Genomic DNA, 19,513 nt, shown 5'->3' with positions numbered 1-19,513 from the left:
CTTTTCACATGTATGAATTTCGAGGACAAAATTTTGTAAGTAGGAGAAAATTGTAACAACCCGCACGACGGAGATTCAGTATTATGTTACTGTTCAGCGTGTAGTTGGTAAAGCTAAGGGTAGAATAGAGTAGGTAAAGTATTTTTTTTTTTTTTGCTAAGTAGATTACTCTATGCGATTCACCATTTGGCAAACTCCTAGTTTTGGCAAACACTAGGGATTGAAAGACTCTTCTGTTAAGTATCCTCCCATCCCAGATGTTTTGGGTGAACTCGTTAAGTTCACAGTTGTTACAAGCAAGAGTAGCACAACCTGATTGAAAGAGTAGGGGTAGTTGCCTACCATTTAGATCTGCCATCAAAGTTGCAAAAGATACATAATGACTTTAGCATTCAATGTAGTTATTAAAGTATATCGTCTAGATAAAGCATCGGCAACTACATTATCTTTACCTATTTTATATTTATCATATAAGGGAATGTTTCAATGAATTCTACCCATCGGGCATGTAACTTACTCAACTTACCTTGTCCCTTTAACCATTTAAGAGACTCATGATCCGTATGTATGACAAACTCATTAGGCAGCAAATAGTGTTGCCATACTTGAAGTGCACGAACTAACGCCAATAGTTCTTTGTCATAAGTCGAGTAATTTAACTGTGCACCGTTCAATTTCTCACTAAAATAAGCAATAGGTTGCTTATCTTGCATTAAAATGGTGCCAATTCCAATTCCTGAAGCATCACACTCAAGTTCAAAAGTATTAGAAAAATCAGGTAATTTGAGAAGAGGAGTAGAACATAACTTATCTTTTAAGGTTTGAAAAGCTTTTGCTTGGGTTTCACCCCATTTGAAACCCACTGATTTCTTTATAACTTCTGTCAATGGGGCAGCAATAGTAGAGAAATATTTCACAAATCGTCTATAAAAACTAGCTAAACCATGGAAAGATCTCACCTCAATTACTGATTTAGGAGTCGGCCACTCCTTAATTGCCTTGACTTTGTCCTCGTCGACATGAATACCTTGAGCACTAACTATGAAACCTAAGAATATTAGTTTATCACAACAGAATGTGCATTTATCAAGGTTGGCAAATAATTTTTCAGCTAGCAGAATATCCAAAACGGTTCGAACATGGAAAACATGATCATCTAAAGTCTTGGAGTAAATTAAGATATCATCAAAGTAAACTACTACAAATTTACCCAAGTATAGCCTTAAAACATGATTCATTAATCTCATAAATGTACTAGGTGCATTAGTAAGGCCGAAAGGCATAACTAACCATTCATACAATCCAAATTTTCTTTTAAAGGCTGTTTTCCATTCATCCCCTTCCCTCATTCGAATTTGATGATAACCGCTTTTTAAATCAATTTTTGTAAATATTACTGAACCATGTAATTCATCAAGCATATCATCAAGTCTACGAATTGGGTGTCGATACTTTACCATTAGCTTGTTGATTGGGCGACAATCAACACACATATGAAATGTACCATCTTTCTTTGGCACCAATAAGGCAGGAATAGCACAAGGGCTTAGGCTTTCACGAATGTACCCTTTGTCTAGTAACTCCTCAACCTGCCTTTCCAATTCCTTTGTCTCCTCGGGATTGCATGTATAGGCTGGTCGATTCGGGATCGAAGCTCCGGTTACTAAGTCAATTTGATGTTCAATCCCTCGTAAAGGTGGTAAACCTTTAGGGGCCTCACTAAAAATTTCCTCATAATCCTGGAAAAGAGACTGAAACACACTAGGAAAATTTTCGTTAATGTTAGATAAAGATAAATAATTTTGCCTAAACCTCACAAGGATACAAGGCTGTTTATTGAGTAGGGCTCTTCGCACATCTTTTTTTGTTGCCAAAAGATTTTTTCAGCTCATTTTACCTCTTGAGGATTCACTCACCTTTGGGCTTTTTAAATTGTGACTTTTTTTCACTATTAGCCTATTTTCTCTCTGTCTTTTGTACTTGCCCTTTCTCCCTTACCCCCTCACAAAATTTCATCATCTTCAGTTGATCTTTTTATACATCAGTGGGATTTAAAGGAGCAAAAGTGAATTTCTTACCTTTAAATACAAGGGAGTATCGATTAAGCTTACCTTGGTGTGTAACATCACGATCAAATTGCCAAGGTCGTCCAAGGAGCAAGTGTGCCGCATGCATTGGGACCACATCACACCAAACTTCATCTTCATAATTACCGAGCTTAAAAGTGACCAATGACTGTTTTGTAACTTTTACTTCGGAACATTCATTAAGCCATTGAAGGTGATATGGCTTAGGGTGTTTGGTACAAGGAAACTTTAAAGAATCCACCAAATAGCTACTCACTACATTCGAGCAACTCCCACTATCAATAATGAGTGAACATAAGTTACCTTTAGTAAAACACCAAGAATGGAAAATATTGGTCCTTTGGCTATCATCATCTTTCATCTGAATGTTAAGGGTTCGGCGAACTACAAAGCAATGGAAATCAGCAAAGTCCCCTTCCTTTGGTGGTTCGACCAACTCTTTGCCATTATCACTGTCATCCACAAGTTCTGGCATATCTGGATCTGTATTATCAGAGTCGGAAGTGTACTCACCATTATCTTTTAGAAGAAGTAATCTCGTGTTAGGGCATTCTCTACTATAATGACCACGCCCTTTGCACTTAAAGCATTCAATCTCACGAGTCCTCTTCACACTCGAATCACCTAAATTGGGCTGCTTAGAAGGTGTTTGCGTTTTAACAGGAGCCCTTTTTTTCCAATCTGATTGCTTATTTCCATTACTCAAAGAAGACTTGTTAGTAACAAAAGGGGATTTTGAACTCTTAAAATCAGAATTGGAATTGTTACCTCGGTAATATTGTGAAGTCGAGAAGGAACCAAACCTTTGTTCCTTTAGTTGTTGCTCGATCTCAATGGCTTTATGAACTGCTTCTTCCAAATCAATGTAAGTTTGTAGCCTCAATGTATTAGCTATCAGCCTGTTCAAACCATCAATAAATCGAACCATAGTTGTTTCTTCATCCTCCTCCACATTAGCTCTCTGAATGAGCATCTCCATCTCTTTAAAATATTCATCCACCGTCTTACTACCTTGAATAAGTCTTTGGAGCTTTGTTTTAATCTCTCTATAGTAGTGAGGTGGAATAAACCTTTTTCGCATAATCTGTTTCAACTCATCCCATGTCGAAATCTCACCTTCATAATTACGATGACGATTTACCCCAAGTTGAGTCCACCAACTTAATGCATAATCTGAAAATTCCAACGTTGCTAATGCAACCTTTTCATCATCTGGACATTTATAATACCTAAACATAAGTTCAATCTTAGATTCCCATTCACAATAAGCTTCTGGATCATTCTTACCACGAAACTGGGGAATTTTGAACTTCGGTTTTGCCAAAGAAGGTTGTCCATGATCATGAAAATCATCATCCATTCTAGGGACACGTCGAGGGCCGCGCCTATGGGGCTGATTATCCCTATCTTCCTTAATTGGATCTCGATATTGAGGTTCTTGATTCACTCTTACCTCATTCAAAGTAGTATTCAATGCTTGAAGTGTAGCATTTATTTGTGAGATTGCAGCAGCGTGTCCGTCTAATTGTTGTTGGACTTTCATAAGTGTATCATTATGGTCATCTTTAGACATTTTCCAAAAATCTGCAAAAATAAACACTCAATACTCAAAAATAAAAGTTAGCAAATCTCACCGTTAATCACTCAAAAAGAAAAATTCAAACTCTCAATGAGGTAGAATTCAATCTTGTGAGTTCTTTATCAGAGTTTATATCAACCAATTAGAGTGTATGAACCAAACTACCAAAGAATCCTAATTTGCACTAGGATGCCAAAAACTGACGAGACACCAATTGATTCGTGTTGCACCGAGGAAGGATTGTGCACACATTTAAATCCTACTAACACAAGAAACAAGAAGGTGTTAGATATTGTAAAGGGAGAACAAAAAGCAAACAAATGAAAACCTACATCTAAGAATCAATAAAAATTGCTGAAAACAGAAAACCCGAAAAACTACGGAGTAACTTGACAACTTCGTTTGAGGTGTTCCTGATCTCAAAAAATCATGAAAATAAATCTGAAATGTACTTAAATATTTAATTTTTGATCTGGAAAGTTTGGGCACCAAACTCAACCCGTTGAATATTTTTTAAAATTTTTATTGGATTTTGTCTTTTTTCGATTTTTTGACTTTTTTGACTGATTTTTTTGCGGGAATAAATTTTTTATATTCAATCAAAGTGCCACAAATATGTATGTAAAATTTCAGATCAATTGGACAACGTTTACCCACTCAAATGAATTTTTTTGAAAGATTTTTCTGGGTAAAACTGTTGTTTTTGCTTTAAAAAATGGAGATCAGTTTAGAAATCAACCAAGAACACCCAAAACGCCCAAAATATGATACCAAATGATATAGAGATGCGCGCGGACCAAGATTGAGTTGCCAAGTCACGAGAAACTCCTACGAAAGCTCTAACGAACAGATCTGAAATCAAAACAAATAATGAGATTAAATCTGGAAATTTCAAGATCTGGAATAAGAACCCAAAAATCAGCAAGATATAATCAAGAATCGAAACACTTAGGAGAAGAGGTTTCTTTAAAACCAAGATCACGAATTAGCAATCAAGAACAGATCCAATCTGCTGAATCTGAGAAAACAAACACAAGCAGCAAATTAAACTTAAAATTTCAGCAAATAAATGGAATAAAATTGGGGTTTTGGACGGCAAGAAGAAAAGAAGTAGAATCGAAGGATCAAACGCAATTGAAAGGAAAGAAAGGATGCGAATCTGCCAATGAGTTGATTCGGCCAAGAATGATCAATTTCCAGTAACCGAATGTTCCCCAAATTGAATATGACCCAATCGGCCAAGCCCTAGAAATTGGAGATTTTGATATCGAATCTTTGCTGCCAACGAGGGAAAAATAAATTGTCGATTCTTGGAGTTGGAATATGGCTGAAAGAACACAAGAATAACAGCAAATAAGTAAGATAAAGAATTTACCCAAGAGAAACAAAGAAATAAATCGAAACAGCAAGAAATAAAGAAAAGTCCTAAGAATCCTTGAATTCCCGAAAGAATTCACAAATCCCTTCAAACGGCTCTAATCTCCCCTCCAATGAATATCAATGGCAAGAAGAAGGTTGAAGATGGCTCCCACAATCCAAAGATTGTTAAACTAGCTTCTAAAGAAAACTCAAGATAGAATTCTTGGAGAAAACCCCAAAGAAAATTCTGCTCTCAACAAATCTGAAAATTTAATAAAATCTAAGTTGTGTTTACAAAGGGTGGCCGACCATCTATTATATAGGCCTCCAACTAATCCTAATCTCATTAGGAAACTTAAAATTTAAACCTAATTAATAAAAACAATAGGAGAATTTCGGCCAAACACTTAAATGGGCTGTTTGGGCCGAATTTAACACTTCATATTCCTAGAGCCTAAAAATTTAAATTAACAATTAAAATTTTTATAAATTGGGCCCTTTGACATTTTGGCTTGATTTTCAACTAAGTATATATGAAAGTCTTGATTGGGTTGGAATTTGCTTATTGGGCCTTGCCTTCAAGAATTTGGGCTTGTGATCCATCTCCTACAAAATTTGGGTCGTTGATGCTCGTAACGGAGATCCAATGCGCCTTGGCTGCAAGATTCGGTTTCTTGGACCAAGATTTCCAAGATTTGAAATCTTGAATTCCTCGATTCTTGAAATCGCTCCAAACAGCAAAATTGGGCCAAGATTCGGTTTCTTGATTTTCTTGAAAACAAGAAAGTGAATCTTGATTCTCTTGTTCTTTTGTGTACGCATCTAAAGCCTTGCTAAAAAATTCTTGAATGGTCCCATTTAGTTTGGAACGCATTTGTCGGGCCTTTGATCTCGTTATTAGGCCTTGTGGTAGTTTGAGCCCATCACGTTCTTGGGTTGAGCCTTTGAGACTCGTATCATTAGAAATATTTATAAAGTCTTAGAAATTTTAGTAATTTCTTAAAAATACGATTAATCCTTAAAAATTTTAGTATGCTTGCCAAAATGTTGAGTTGATCGAGTTTGGGGCACAAAACAAATCTTTAGAAATTTTGGCAAATCCTTAGATATTTTGGTTTAACCTTGGAAATTTTGATAAAACCTTATAAAATTTGATAAATTTTTCTTAGAAATATCGGTATGCCAAAATGTTGAGTTGATCAAGTTTGAGACACTAAGGAAATCTTAAGAAATTTTGGTGAGCCCTTAGAAATATTGGTAAGTCCTTAGAAAGTTTGGAAAAGCCTTGAAAATTTTGGTAAGTCTTTAGATATTAAGGTATAACCTTAGAAATATTGATAAATCCTTAAAAAATTTGTTATGTCAAAATGTTGAGTTGATCGAGTCTGGGACACTAAAGAAATCTTTAAAAATTTTGATGAATCTTTAGAAATATTGATAAATCCTTGAAAATTTTGCTAAAGCCTTGGAAATTTTGTCATGTTAAAATGTTGAATTGATTGAGTCTAAGACACAAGGAAATCAATAGATATTTTGGTAAAGCTTAGAAATTTTGGTAATTCCCTAGATATTTTTATATAACCTTAGAAATTTGGGTAAGCCTTAGAATTTTTGGTAAATGCTTGGATATTTTGGTATAATCTTGGAAACTTTGGTAAATCCTTATACATTTTGATATAACCTTAGAAATTTTGGTAAATCCTAAATTTTGGCAAAGCCTTAGAAATTTTAGTAAATCCTTAGCATATTGTTAAATCTATAGAAATATTGGTATGCCAAAATGTTGACTTGATATAGTTTGAGACATTAAGGAAATGTCTAGAAATATTGGTAAATCCTTAGAAATTTGGTCAAACCTTAGATATTTGGTAAATCTTTAAATATTTTGGCATAAGATTAGAAATGTCAGTAAATCTTTAGAAATATTGGTATCCCTAAATGTTGAGTTTATTGAGTTTAGGATACTAAGGAAATCTTCAAAAATATTGTTAAACCTCTAGAAATCTTGGTAAAGCATTGGAAATATTGGTAGAACTTAGGAAAATTTTGTAACACCTCATACCTGACCCGATTGTTAGGTCCGAGCTATGGAATATCACGTTCATTGCTGGAGCAACTACGAATATAATTCCAATCAATTCAACGCATTTATATAATTTATTAAGATTAATACATCAATATAACATATTATAGAATCTTATTCAGGGTTTATACGAATGTACGAAGGCTTTTATGATAACCCGAGACCATTTGAGAACTAGCATGAAAATTTTACAAAGTTGTAGGTTGATGTCACAACCTCAAATAAGGGACATCGCTATGATGGAGGGTTGATGTCGTGACATCAAGATAATTGTATCGCAAATTTGAGGGCAGTCTCCTTCAACATTTACTTCTTTTGATTCAACCTGTCAGTTCGCAATTCTCAATGGGTATATAGACCCCCCAAATAAAATTCAATTCAATATATAATATGATTTACATGCTTCAACCATTGAAGCCTTGGTTTACTTATATACATATATTAAACCATTCAAGTATCATTCTTTAATTAACACCTATTATATAAGTACGAAGTTGAAAAAATCACAATCTAAAAGCGACCCAACCGTAGTATGGAATATAAGGAGGCTATACAAACATTTTTTAGTTGAGGGTTGCGAATTGGATACTGGATCACTTCTCAGGAGTTTGAGATCTTCCAAAACCTACGCACGAAAATAAACAAATGATATGCTAAGCAATAAAGCCTAGTGGTTCTTTCACGATTCAAGCCAATATAAATATAACATTATTCATATGAACACAATCAATTCAAGCTTTAAATTCAATCAATACATATACTATTCATGTAAAATACTTCATTTAATATATCACTTATGCATGTAGTAACTTTACTTACCAATTCATTTTACATTTGCAATTAAACATATCATATCATGCTATCTAACAATAAAGTAAATATTCTTTATTCATAACATAATCTCATGAAAATTTTCAATATATTCAATTTAGTCCTTAATGTTACAAAGCTATCTAACAAGTTCAATTTACTTCCTAATTTAGTCATTATCACCATTTAAGTTTACTAACTATCAATTCCTTCAAATTCAAGCCAAGTTCATCCATTCCTCTCTAATGGTAACTTACTAAACACTTGAAAATTGAATAAATTGATACATGGGGTAGCTAAATCAAGCTTCAATGATAAAAAATCTATATAAAAAAATCATGATTTTAACTTTGTTGCCTTTGTAATTTTGGTATGGCCGAATGAAGCTTTAACAATGGAGTTTTCTCCTTTATTTTTTTAAGGATGGTGGAAAAAGATTATGAATATAATCCTTCTTTCCACTATGATAATATTTATACCATGATTAGCATTTAGTTAATCTTGGTTAACTAGATTAATTAAGGTTTTCTTAATTTAAATTAATTATAAGATGAATTAAGAGGAAACAACCATCATTATCCACTAATTCATGCTAAATAATGGCTAAATGACCATTTTGGCCTTTAAGGTAATTTCTATCTAGGTCCTCAAGCATTTTAAATTAAAACTCAATAGCAATTAGACTTTTACAATTTAGTCCCTCAACTTTAATTAACTATATTCTCGGTTAACTTACTTATCCGATCTTCAATAAATTTTCATTCTAACTTCATTAACCTTTATATTTCATCCTTACAGACTTATTTTATGGAAATAGAGTTCCAAAACCTCATTTTTTGACACCACTGAAATCGAGTCGTTACAATTCTCCCCTCTTTAAAAGATTTTGTCCTCGAAATTTACTTGAAAAGAGGTGGGGATATTGAGATCTCATTATCTCTTCCAGCTCCCATGTAGCCTCTTTCACGCTATGACTATGCCATAAGACTTTTACTAATGACACGCGCTTGTTTCTCAATTCTTTCACTTCTTAAGCCAAGATTTTTTTTATCAACTCTTCATCGTATAATAAATCAGGTTGCACCTCGATTTTTTTCATGGGTATCAGATGGGAAGGATTGGATTAAAGTTGCCAAAGCATGGATTGTAACACCCAGACTTGGTGAGGTTTTGAGTCTGGGTGTATAGGTCAAAGGAAATTTGGTTGGCACGATCTTACGCCTAACTGACGTTCCGGTGCACTAGTAGAGCGCATATGGAATAATGGAAATTTAAAGTAAGGAACGTCCTTCGTAAATTATGTGTACATGTAGAAGGAGAAATTGACAAAAGATGTCAATGGTTTGTGAGTGGTAAGGGATGTCAGTAAGGTTAAGGCGCATCCAGTTATTTTATTTATTGTGTAGGTTATACACTAACGAGTTAGTTAGAAATGAACGATCAATCAAATAAAAAATATGAAAAGATTTTGGATTCATATATACGTTTCCTTATAGTTGTGAACCACCCATACGACAACTTGATTAGGATTGTAACATGTGTCAAGTTATCATACATACAAGGGTTGTATAAATCTAGGTGACCAGGATTGAAAGAAGAGCTTTGCTTTTTTCTCAGTTAAGGGTGCGTTTGGTTCGCTGTATTGGATTAGAGGTATATTGGGATTAGAGGTGTATTGGATTAGAGGTGTAATAGCAAATCAACTGTTTGGTTGAATGTAATGGAATAGAGGCGTAATAGTAATCTTGTGTTTGGTTGAATGGAATAGAGGTGTAATAGCATAATGGAAAATACTAAAATGACTAGAATACCCTTAGCATAAATTTGTTTTGGTAAATGATTATTGTTATTTTTATTTAAATTTTAATAAGATTATTATTATCAGTAATAAATATTTTAATCAAAATATATAATTTAATAAAATTCTTATAATTAGCAAAAATTTGTTTTGGTAAATTATTATTGTTATTGTTATTTAAATTTTAATAAGATTATTAATATCAATAATAAATAATTTAATCATATTTAAACATAATTATTATTAAATATATTTTAATTAAAATATATAATTTAATAAAATTCTTAATAATTAATATTCTTATATGAATTTACTCAAATCATAATATATGATACTGTAAAATATAAATTAACATAATTATTATTAAATATATTTTAATTAAAATATATAATTTAATAAAATTCTTAATAATTAATATTCTTATATGAATTTACTCAAATCATAATATATGATACTGTAAAATATAAATTAACATAATTATTATTAAATATATTTTAATTAAAATATATAATTTAATAAAATTCTTAATAATTAATATTCTTATATGAATTTACTCAAATCATAATATATGATACTATAAATGAAAATTTGAAATAATTAATATTAAATATATTTTAATTATAATATATGATTTAAAATAATTTAAAATAATTATAACTAATAAAGTATATTTTATGAATTTGTATAATCTAAAATAATAATTATTACATATAATTTAATAATTAATATTAAATTTCATAAAATACTTGATAATAAATTTTCTTATATGAATTTATACAATTTAAAATAATTAATATTAAATATAATTTAATAGTGATATATAATTTCATAAAATTCTCAATCATAAAGTACATGAAATTGAAAATAATTTAAAGCCTTCATACGATCAACACTAAAAAGAAGGGGCGATAACAAGACCTCAATACCTTTAGAGAAAAAGTATAGTATAGTAGTTAAATTAATAAGTGACTACTCCAAAATTAAATATATTTTAAGTTTCACTGTCACCATTACACCCCCAACCAAAATAAACTTTCCAGGAGAGGCGTCCTAGCCTTTTTTTTTTCTTAAAATGAAAATGATTATGGGCTAGAAGAGCATGTTTTGAACAAAGTGAAGAACAGTTAATATCGTAGAATAGAGCAATACACTACCCATGAGGAATCTCCCAAGTACTCATGCCACGTGATGAAAATTAGGCTATGTGATCACTATAATCGATTCCACCAACACCAATAACATCACTTTGGTCTGCTGGGTTGTTTAAAGTGCCATACAATGGCCCATCATTTCCAATGGCTGACACCATAATAATATTATTGGCTGTTATTTCCCAAACCTGGAGAACCATAAAGCAGCAAGCATTAACCAAAAACGTTCAGCTCCATTGTATGTAAGGATAAGCATGCAAAACTGAATGTGGAAGTTTCAACAGCAGAGTGGGTAACTTCACTGGCTAATCCTTCCATATTTGGAAATAAATGTCCAAAGAAAACAAGCAAACTTCTTCAAAATGCAAAATATTGAAAGAGGAAGTCAACTCATGAATTTGAATGATCATAGCATGGTTCATGGGATTTAATAGAGGCCAAAAAACCTGTGGGAAGCAAGTGAATGCATTATGATTGAAGCATTTCCGCATGCCACTACAACCAAACTTAGACAATTTTGCAGTTTTGAAACAAAATTATTAATGATGCTTGACAAATGAACACCAATAAACCACAGGCCATGGGAATCATACCTTCTCTACAAATGGGAGATCCAAGTAATCAGGTCCACCTATGCTCAAGTTTAGCACATCCATGTTGATTGCAATAGCATAGTTGAAAGCATCAAGGAACCAAGATGTATATGATACCTGCAATAAGCTGAGAGCAAAATTCTCATAATCCAGCCAAATTTTATAGAATAACAAATGTTAAAGGGAAAGTCCTTAGGTTGATGGATATACTGTATGATATATATCTTCTAATTATAGTAATGAACAGTTCAAAAGAGCTTCCAACTTCTGTAGTGCATGCTAGGAATTTTCAAATGGATCAAATATAAAGGAAACCAACAACAAAAAGGGTGAGATTTGCAAAGGCCTGGTGCAACATCCAATCAAAATACAAAAACAAACAAAATATCCAACACCAACTTGTGTTACCTGTGCATCAGTAAAAACACGGAAAGCATAAATTTCAGTATCTCGTGCAAAGCCAAGACATTCTGCGTCCTCACCAGCAATAACACCAACCACAAAGGTCCCATGTCCAAGATTATCATTCAAAGTATCCTCATTGGTCCAATTAGTTCGTTCCTGAAAAATTTACTCGCAAGAGTGATTATCAGAACTCCCTATTGAAGACCAACAAGTTATTTTCAATAAGAAAATAATTTCACACCAACAAAAGTTCAACTAACTTCATTTTCCCACTAATGATGTACCTTAATGTTTCGGAAGTGAGGATGATCAGCACGTATTCCAGTGTCGAAAATAGCCATTTTGACTTTAGCACCGGTATACCCTTTTCTCCAAAGAGCATCTGCTCCGAACAAGGAAGTAACTTGAGACCTCTGCGATATAAAAATAAGAAATTCCATAACTTTCCTCCCTCGTTTAAATTCTCATAAATTTGGCTTTGGGAAATTTAGTTAATCGAATTAAAATGTTTACCTGCATCAAAAGATGGCGACTCCAATTAAGTGAGGAATTACTTAAACCCGAATGGTGGAAATGTTTCTCTTTTTCACTAAACGACATCAAAAGATTGAGCAGAGAGCATGGTGTGGCGGGATTGCATTGGCGGGAAAATGCCCTCATTAGATAGAGAGAAGAAGAAGAGGTAACTCTCTGCCTTCTTCAGTTAAAGCTTGAGAGGGAGTTGTTGCATCTTCAGCTTCCGACAACCTCGTCAATCTAAAGCTTCTGGGTCTGTTACAGAAAACAAAGAAAGAAAGGAGAAGAATTTGGGCTTCTGGGTTAAAACTTCTGGGTCTGTTACAGAAAACAAAGAAAGAAAAACAGAAGCAGCTCTCTTCTTGCCTTTCTCTATGGCATGCTCGACAAGAAATTAGGGCTACTGGCCGAAGGCGAAGCAAGCAATGAAGGAGATAAAGAGAGACAGACCCAGGAAACAGAGGGCAAATTAGGGCGTGAAAAATAAAACGGATGTAAACTGAGGAGAAGCCAGGGATTAGAAAACAGAGAATTTCGGGGATTAGGGGCGTAACGTATTAGGGGTGTATTAGGCAATACATTGAACCAAACACCTGCTTAAGAGGGGCTTAAGTGGGGCCCACGGATTAGGGGTGTATTGGCTAATCCAATACACCCAACCAAACATAGAACAACCCTCCTTTCCCTACAAGATCCTACTATCTTGAGGTTAGAAGAACAAAGAAAGTATTCTTTTTCACTAGAGTAGGAATCCTGAGCTTTATCAGTGATTTCTTGATACCAAGTCAGTGGTCTGTAATGCCCCGAATTTTGGGCCTAGAAGAAATAGGTTTTGAACAAGGGAACAGTTAGGAGACTGCACATAAATATTTAGTTGTGCAAAGAAGTGACACAAATTGCTTGTTTGCTTTAATGGTTAAGTGATTTGGGTGTGTATGGGAGTGTTTGAGAAGCCTGGGTTCAAGTCTTAGCTTTTGCAGAATTTTTAATTTTGCTCTTAAATGAATCTGGACACTAGCATATAGGCCTCATAAGTAATATTGTTTGTTTTATATCATAAAAAGTGCTTGTGGTCAAGTGACAAGATGGCGTGTTGTGTAACCGTAAGGTCTGAGGTTCAAGTCCTGGGGTGTGCAATGAAGTATTTATTTTGCTGCTTGAGCTGGGTAGGTGGTGGATTTGGACTGAAACACAGTTAAGGGGGATTTTGAATGGAGTTTGAACTGGTCATAGAGAGACTTGAGGAGGGATATTTGGAGAGTTTGAGGAGAGAATATTGGGATTTATGGAGGTTGTTGTTGTGGAGAGCTATATATCATCTCATCTCATTTGTTCCTTGTTCTGAATGAGGGAGATCGGCAAGGCTTTCAAGGTATTCGTCGCTTTCTCCAACCTGCATTGCTTCCATTCCTAACTGGTGGTGGTCGAAGTTGATTGGCACACTGCCTGGGAACCAAAGGTGCGATGATCATTGATTTGCGGAATAAGAGTATGTTCGGATCGAAAGGAATTTACAAATCGCATCAGGTGTGTAAACTCCCCACTGTAACTGTAGAATGACAAAAGTCGAAAAGCTGAAATACGACATTTGAGACCACACGAGCGATCTCGCTCGTGTGGAAAGCCAAACCTGCAAATCATGGGCAATAAACTGTGAAGGCCTCCATGAGCGTTTTCATGGGCTTAGGCCGTAATGGGCCACGTTGGGCCGTGTGGGCTCTGAGCTTCTGGGCCCCACACGGATGAAACCCACTATTTTTGGAAAATACTAGACTGGGCTATGTAGATGTAATAGCCGTGGTGAAATCTGGGCTGAACAGGCCACACGAGCGTGTCGGCCTATTTGGGCCGAGTAATGGGCCTTGGGCCCATTTACACTGTTGTGACCAATTAGGTTACCTGAGTCGCTCGAGGCGACTGCGGACCTTTCGAGAGGTTGATATCTGGACTAAAATACCCTCGATAGATAAAATGACTGAAATACCCTCGATGGGTAAAATAACCAAAATACCCTCGATGGGTAAAATGATCGAAATACCCTCGAAGGGTAAAATGATCGAAATACCCTTGATGGGTAAAATGATCAAAATACCATCGATGTGTAAAATGTCTGAAATGCCCCCATATGGTAAAATGATCGTAATACCCCTGTAGGGTAAAATAATCGTAATGCCCTAGTGGGTAAATGACTATTTTTTCCCCTCGAGGTCAAATGATTATTTTTTCTGTGGTTAAATGACTGATTTGTCTGTGTTCGATATGACTGATTTGTCTGTGTTTGAATGACTGATATTAAGCATGGCATTCTGTATACACGACATACTGCATGGGGTTGGGATACTGTTATGGAGGAAGTACTGTACTGGTAGCTCTACCACAATCACTGTTACTGGTGGCTTTGCCACATATATTATTACTGGCAGCTTTGCTGTGATACTGTTGCTGGCAGCTTTGCTGCGATGCTATTGATGGCTTTGTGCCAGTCGTAGTACCGCTACTGATGGCTTTGTGCCGATCATAGTACCGCTACTGATGCTTTATGCCAATGATCTTACCGTTATCGATGGCTGTGTGTTGATCATTTCACTATTATTGATGGTTGTGTACCGATCATATCACTGCTACTGATGGCTTTGTGCCAATCATGTTACCGTTACTAATGGTTGTGTGCCGATCATGTCACTACTACTGATGGCTTTGTGCCAATCACATTACTATACTTATTGCTTGTATCCATTCTGTTTATAGCTTATAGCTATCCTGTTTACGGCTCTTAGCCATTCTGACTACTAGCATCTTTGCTGCATTATTACTACTGGCGCTATGCTGCGATATTGGTGTGAGGGTTGGGTAGGTTGACTTTGTCCCTACATGGTGTGTTGGGTTGGTACGGGTGGTGTGTTAGCTGGATTGGGATGGGTTTTCATACTTACACCATACTGATACTGTATCAGGCTTAGGCCCACACTGTTTCTGTATTGGGCTAAGGCCCACACTGTACTATTACTATTAAAGGGATCTGGCCTAGACTGATTCTGTTCTGTATGCCAACTGTTTGATAAGGGATTACACACTTAGTTTTCGTAAACTCACCCTCTCCTTTACTGTGCAGGTAATCCTCAGCCATAGTTAATTCGATGCTACGAGGGACTCAGAGGTGGCCACACAACTGCATCAGCTTTCGTTTTTAGCTTTTGATTTATAAGTAACTGAATTTGGGTAATTTTATGTAAAAAGGCCTTTTTAAAGTTATAAACTTTAAATTGGGGTTTTTATTTATTTAGTTTTATATAAACTGATAGTTGTAGAATAAGACGGGTTTTCAAAAGGTAACCATTTTCAAAGACCCTACGTTTTCGTAATAAATTAGATTTTGGAAAATTTATAACGTTTTAAAGTGATTAGTTTTTAATGATGCACGTTTGGAAATGAACAACATGTTTTGGAATCAACGTTTAATAATAAAATAATTAATTAATTTTAAAGATTTCAACAACAACAAGTTTTACGCTAAACACCTCAATGTGACACTGCCAGATTCGACCATAATTCCTAGGTCAGGTTTGGGGTGTTACATGGTCGCTGCGATCCTTGAGAAGAACTTAGAATTAGAGCCCAAGTTGCTATTAAGGCTGTCAGGTGAGTCTCTAGACTGACTCTTACATGTATGTTTTTAGTTTAGATATTTCTGTGCTAAGTGACTAAAGCATGAAATTGAAACTAGTAAAGTATGACTCTATGACTCTGAAGAAGGAAAGGAATGATATGCATGCATATATGTCTAAAAGCATGAACATGTTTGTCATGATTTAGTCATGATTTGAATAAGTCTGATATGAAGTGCATCAATCTGTAAGCATGAATGCATCTGTCATGGAGAAGTCTGAAAGAACACATCTATCAAGTATGAGTTTGCATAAAGAGCATGTTTGTCTCCGGATTGGTCTAAAGGGTTCCATCAAGACTAAAAACATGAAACTCAAGCTAAAAGGGTCCGTTGGGACTAAAAACATGAATCTCTAATAAGGACAAGTCCAAGGCCATGACACTCTGAAGACAATATAGTGTAAGACCATGGATGAACTATGGCATCATATGAAATATGTAAAGGATGATTGGCTAAGTAAACCTTATCATAGTGAGTTTAGTCGAATCCTTCTCGTCAAAAACACCAATTTCCATAAAAGTGAGCCTTTGTGGCTATCTCTATTAAAGAAATATCTTTGTGGAAAATCTTTGATAAGGAATACCTTTGTGGTAATCTGTAAGGAGATGCCTTTATGGTGCAACCTAAAGAAGTGCTTTTGTGGAGATCTTTGTTAAATGTAAGCCTTTGTGGCAATCTTTGTCAAAAGGAAGCCTTTGTGACAACCTTTGTCAAAGAATGCCATTGTGGCGACACTCTAAAAGGAAAGCCTCTATGACTATCTTTGTAAAGGAATGCCTTCGTGGCATAATTTAAAGAATGATTCTTCTGATGGCCATCTAAAGACAACGCCTATAGGCAGACTCTAAATGAGTGGCAAACACGATATTCTGGGAATTGGCAAGTACGATTTAGCTCTGAAGGAAAGCTATTATGGAAGTTTATTACAAAGACTGTACAATCGATAGGTTTAAAGTTATGAATGAGAAAAAAATGATCAAATCCCTGAATAAGGGCTCAGGTAATAGAGGGTTCTCTCACTAAGTTCTATTGAACTTACCCTCTGTGTTTATGTCTCAGGTAAAGGAGACGCTAGGATGGACGATGCCAGGGCTGCACCAAAAGAGTGGTGAAGTGGGCACATAAGTACTAGGGATGAGGGGCAAATCTCATGACAGTGAGTTTAACCGAATCCCTATCGTCAAAAACACTAGTTTCTATAAAAGTGAGCCTTTGTGGCTATTTCTATTAAAAAATGTCTTTGTGGAAAATCTTTGATAAGGAATACCTTTGTAGTAATCTATAAGGAGACACCTTTGTGGTGGAACCTAAAGAAGTGCCTTTGTGGCAGTTTCTGTATCTGTTAAATGGAGGCCTTTGTGGCTATCTCTGTTAAAGGGAGGCCTTTATGGCTATCTCCATTAAATGGAGGCCTTTGTGGCTATCTCATTTAAATGGAAGCCTTTGTGGTGATCTCTGTTAAATGGAAGCCTCTCTAACGATCTTTTTTAAATGGAAACCTTTCTGACTATCTTTATTAAATGGAAGCCTTTGTGGTAATGTTTGTGAAATGTAAACCTTTGTAGCTATCTCTGTTAAATGGAATCCCACCATATTTGTTAAATGGAAGCTTTTGTGGCGATCTTTGTTAAATAGAAGCCTTTATGGAAATCTCTATCAAAAGGAAGCCTTTGTAACAACCTTTGTCAAAGGACGCCATTGTGGTGAGACTCTAAAAGGAAAGCCTTTGTGAGTATTTTTGGAAAGGAATGCCTTCGTGGCATAATTTCAAGAATGATTCTTGTGATGGCCATCTGAAGACAACGCCTATAGGCAGACTCTTAATGAGTGGCAAACACGATATTCTGGGAATTGGCAACTACGATTTAGCTCTGATGGGAAAGCTATTATGGAAGATTATGACGAAGACTATACAATCGATAGGTTCAAAGTTATGAATAAGAAAAAAAATGTTGAAATCCCTGAATAAGGGCTCAGGTAATTGATGGTTCTCTCACTAAGTTCTGTTGAACTTACCCCTCTGTGTTTATGTCTCAGTTAAAGGAGACGCTAGGAGGGACGATGCCAAGGTTGCACCAAAAGAGTGGTGAAATGGGCAAATAAGTACCAGGGATGACCGGCAAACCTCATGATAGTGATTTTAGCCAAATCCCTATTGAAAGAAACACCAATTTCCATAAAAGTGAGCCTTTGTGGCTATTTCTAATAAAGAAATGTCTTTGTGGAAAATCTGTAATAAGGAATACCTTCGTGGTAATCTGAAAGGACACGCCTTTATGGTGGACCTAAAGAAGTGTTGTTGTGGCAGTTTCTGTATGTGTTAAATGGAGGCTTTTTTGCTATCTCTGTTAAATGGAGGCCTTTATTGCTGTCTCTGTTAAATAGGGGCCTTTCTGGGTATCTCTATTAAATGGAAGCATTTGTGGCAATCTCTGTTAAATGAAATGCTCTCTGGCGATCTTTTTTAAATGGAAACCTTTCTAACTATCTCTGTTAAATGGAAGCCTTTGTGGTAATGTTTGTGAAATGGAAACCTTTGTGGCTGTCTCTGTTTAATGGAAACCTGCCATCTATTTTAAATGGAAGCCTCTGTGGTGATATTTATAAAATAGAAGACTTTGTGACAATGTCTATCAAAAGGAAGCCTTTGTGACAACCTTTCTCAATGGATGCCATTATGGCGAGGCTCTAAAAGGAAAGCCTCTATGACTATCTTTCGAATGAATTCTTTTGTGGAAATATTTGTTAAATGGAAGCCTTTGTGGCAATATTTGTTAAATGGAAAGCTTTGTGGCTGTCTCTGTGAAACAGAAGCTTGCCATCTTTTTGAAATGGAAGCCTTTGTGGTGATCTTTGTTAAATGGAAGGCTTTGTGGCAATCTTTGTCAAAAGGAAGCTTTTGTGACAACCTTTGTGAAAGGACGCCATTGTGTCGAGACTCCAAAAGGAAAGCCTCTATGACTATCTTTGGAAAGGAATGCCTTCGTGGCATAACTTGAAAAATGATTCTCATGATGGCCATCCAAAGACAATGCCTATAGGTGGACTCTGAATGAATGGCAAACACGGTATTCTGGGAATTGGCAAGTATGATTTAGCTCTGAAGGGAAAGTCGCTATGGAATATTATGACGAAGACTGTACAATCGATAGGTTCAAAGTTCTGAATGAGAAACAATACGGGCCTAGGTAAAAGAGGGTTCTCTCACTAAGTTCTATTGAACTTACCCCTCCGTGTTTTATGTCTCAGGTAAAAGAGATGCTAGGAGGGACGATGCCAGGGCTGTACCAAAAGAGTGGTGAAGTGGGCACATAAGTACCAGGGATGAGGGGCAAACCTCATGATAGTGAGTTTAGCCGAATCCCAATCGTCAAAAACACCAATTTCAATAAAAGTGAGTCTTTGTGACTATTTCTATTAAAGAAATGTCTTTGTGGGAAATCTTTGATAAGGAATACCTTTGTG

General features: G+C 35.4%; 1 protein-coding gene across 1 annotated transcript; it reads right to left on the bottom strand.

Annotated features, from left to right (window-relative positions):
* Positions 1-10,671: 10,671 nt before the first annotated feature.
* On the bottom strand, positions 10,672-12,492 carry LOC107956756 (subtilisin-like protease SBT6.1). Its single transcript, XM_016892294.2, has 5 exons — positions 12,379-12,492; positions 12,150-12,278; positions 11,869-12,021; positions 11,461-11,577; positions 10,672-11,055 (listed from the first exon to the last, which is right to left on the bottom strand). The coding sequence occupies exons 1-5, from the start codon at positions 12,463-12,465 to the stop codon at positions 10,912-10,914; spliced, it is 630 nt and encodes a 209-aa protein (XP_016747783.2). The 5' UTR covers positions 12,466-12,492; the 3' UTR covers positions 10,672-10,911.
* Positions 12,493-19,513: the final 7,021 nt, after the last annotated feature.

This window comes from Gossypium hirsutum, chromosome D07, assembly GCF_007990345.1.
Source record: "Gossypium hirsutum isolate 1008001.06 chromosome D07, Gossypium_hirsutum_v2.1, whole genome shotgun sequence".
In the NCBI taxonomy this organism is placed as follows: domain Eukaryota; kingdom Viridiplantae; phylum Streptophyta; class Magnoliopsida; order Malvales; family Malvaceae; genus Gossypium; species Gossypium hirsutum.
The sequence above is the reverse complement of the archived record's forward strand: the minus strand, read 5'-3'. Positions and strand labels throughout refer to the sequence as shown.

Coding starts and splice junctions, on each gene's coding strand:
- LOC107956756 (XM_016892294.2), bottom strand. CDS start 12,465: ATGTCGTTTAGTGAAAAAGAGAAACATTTCCACCATTCGGGTTTAAGT. Junction 12,279..12,378: donor GTCGCCATCTTTTGATGCAG/GTAAACATTTTA, acceptor TTTATATCGCAG/AGGTCTCAAGTTACTTCCTT. Junction 11,578..11,868: donor GTGTTTTTACTGATGCACAG/GTAACACAAGTT, acceptor AGCTTATTGCAG/GTATCATATACATCTTGGTT.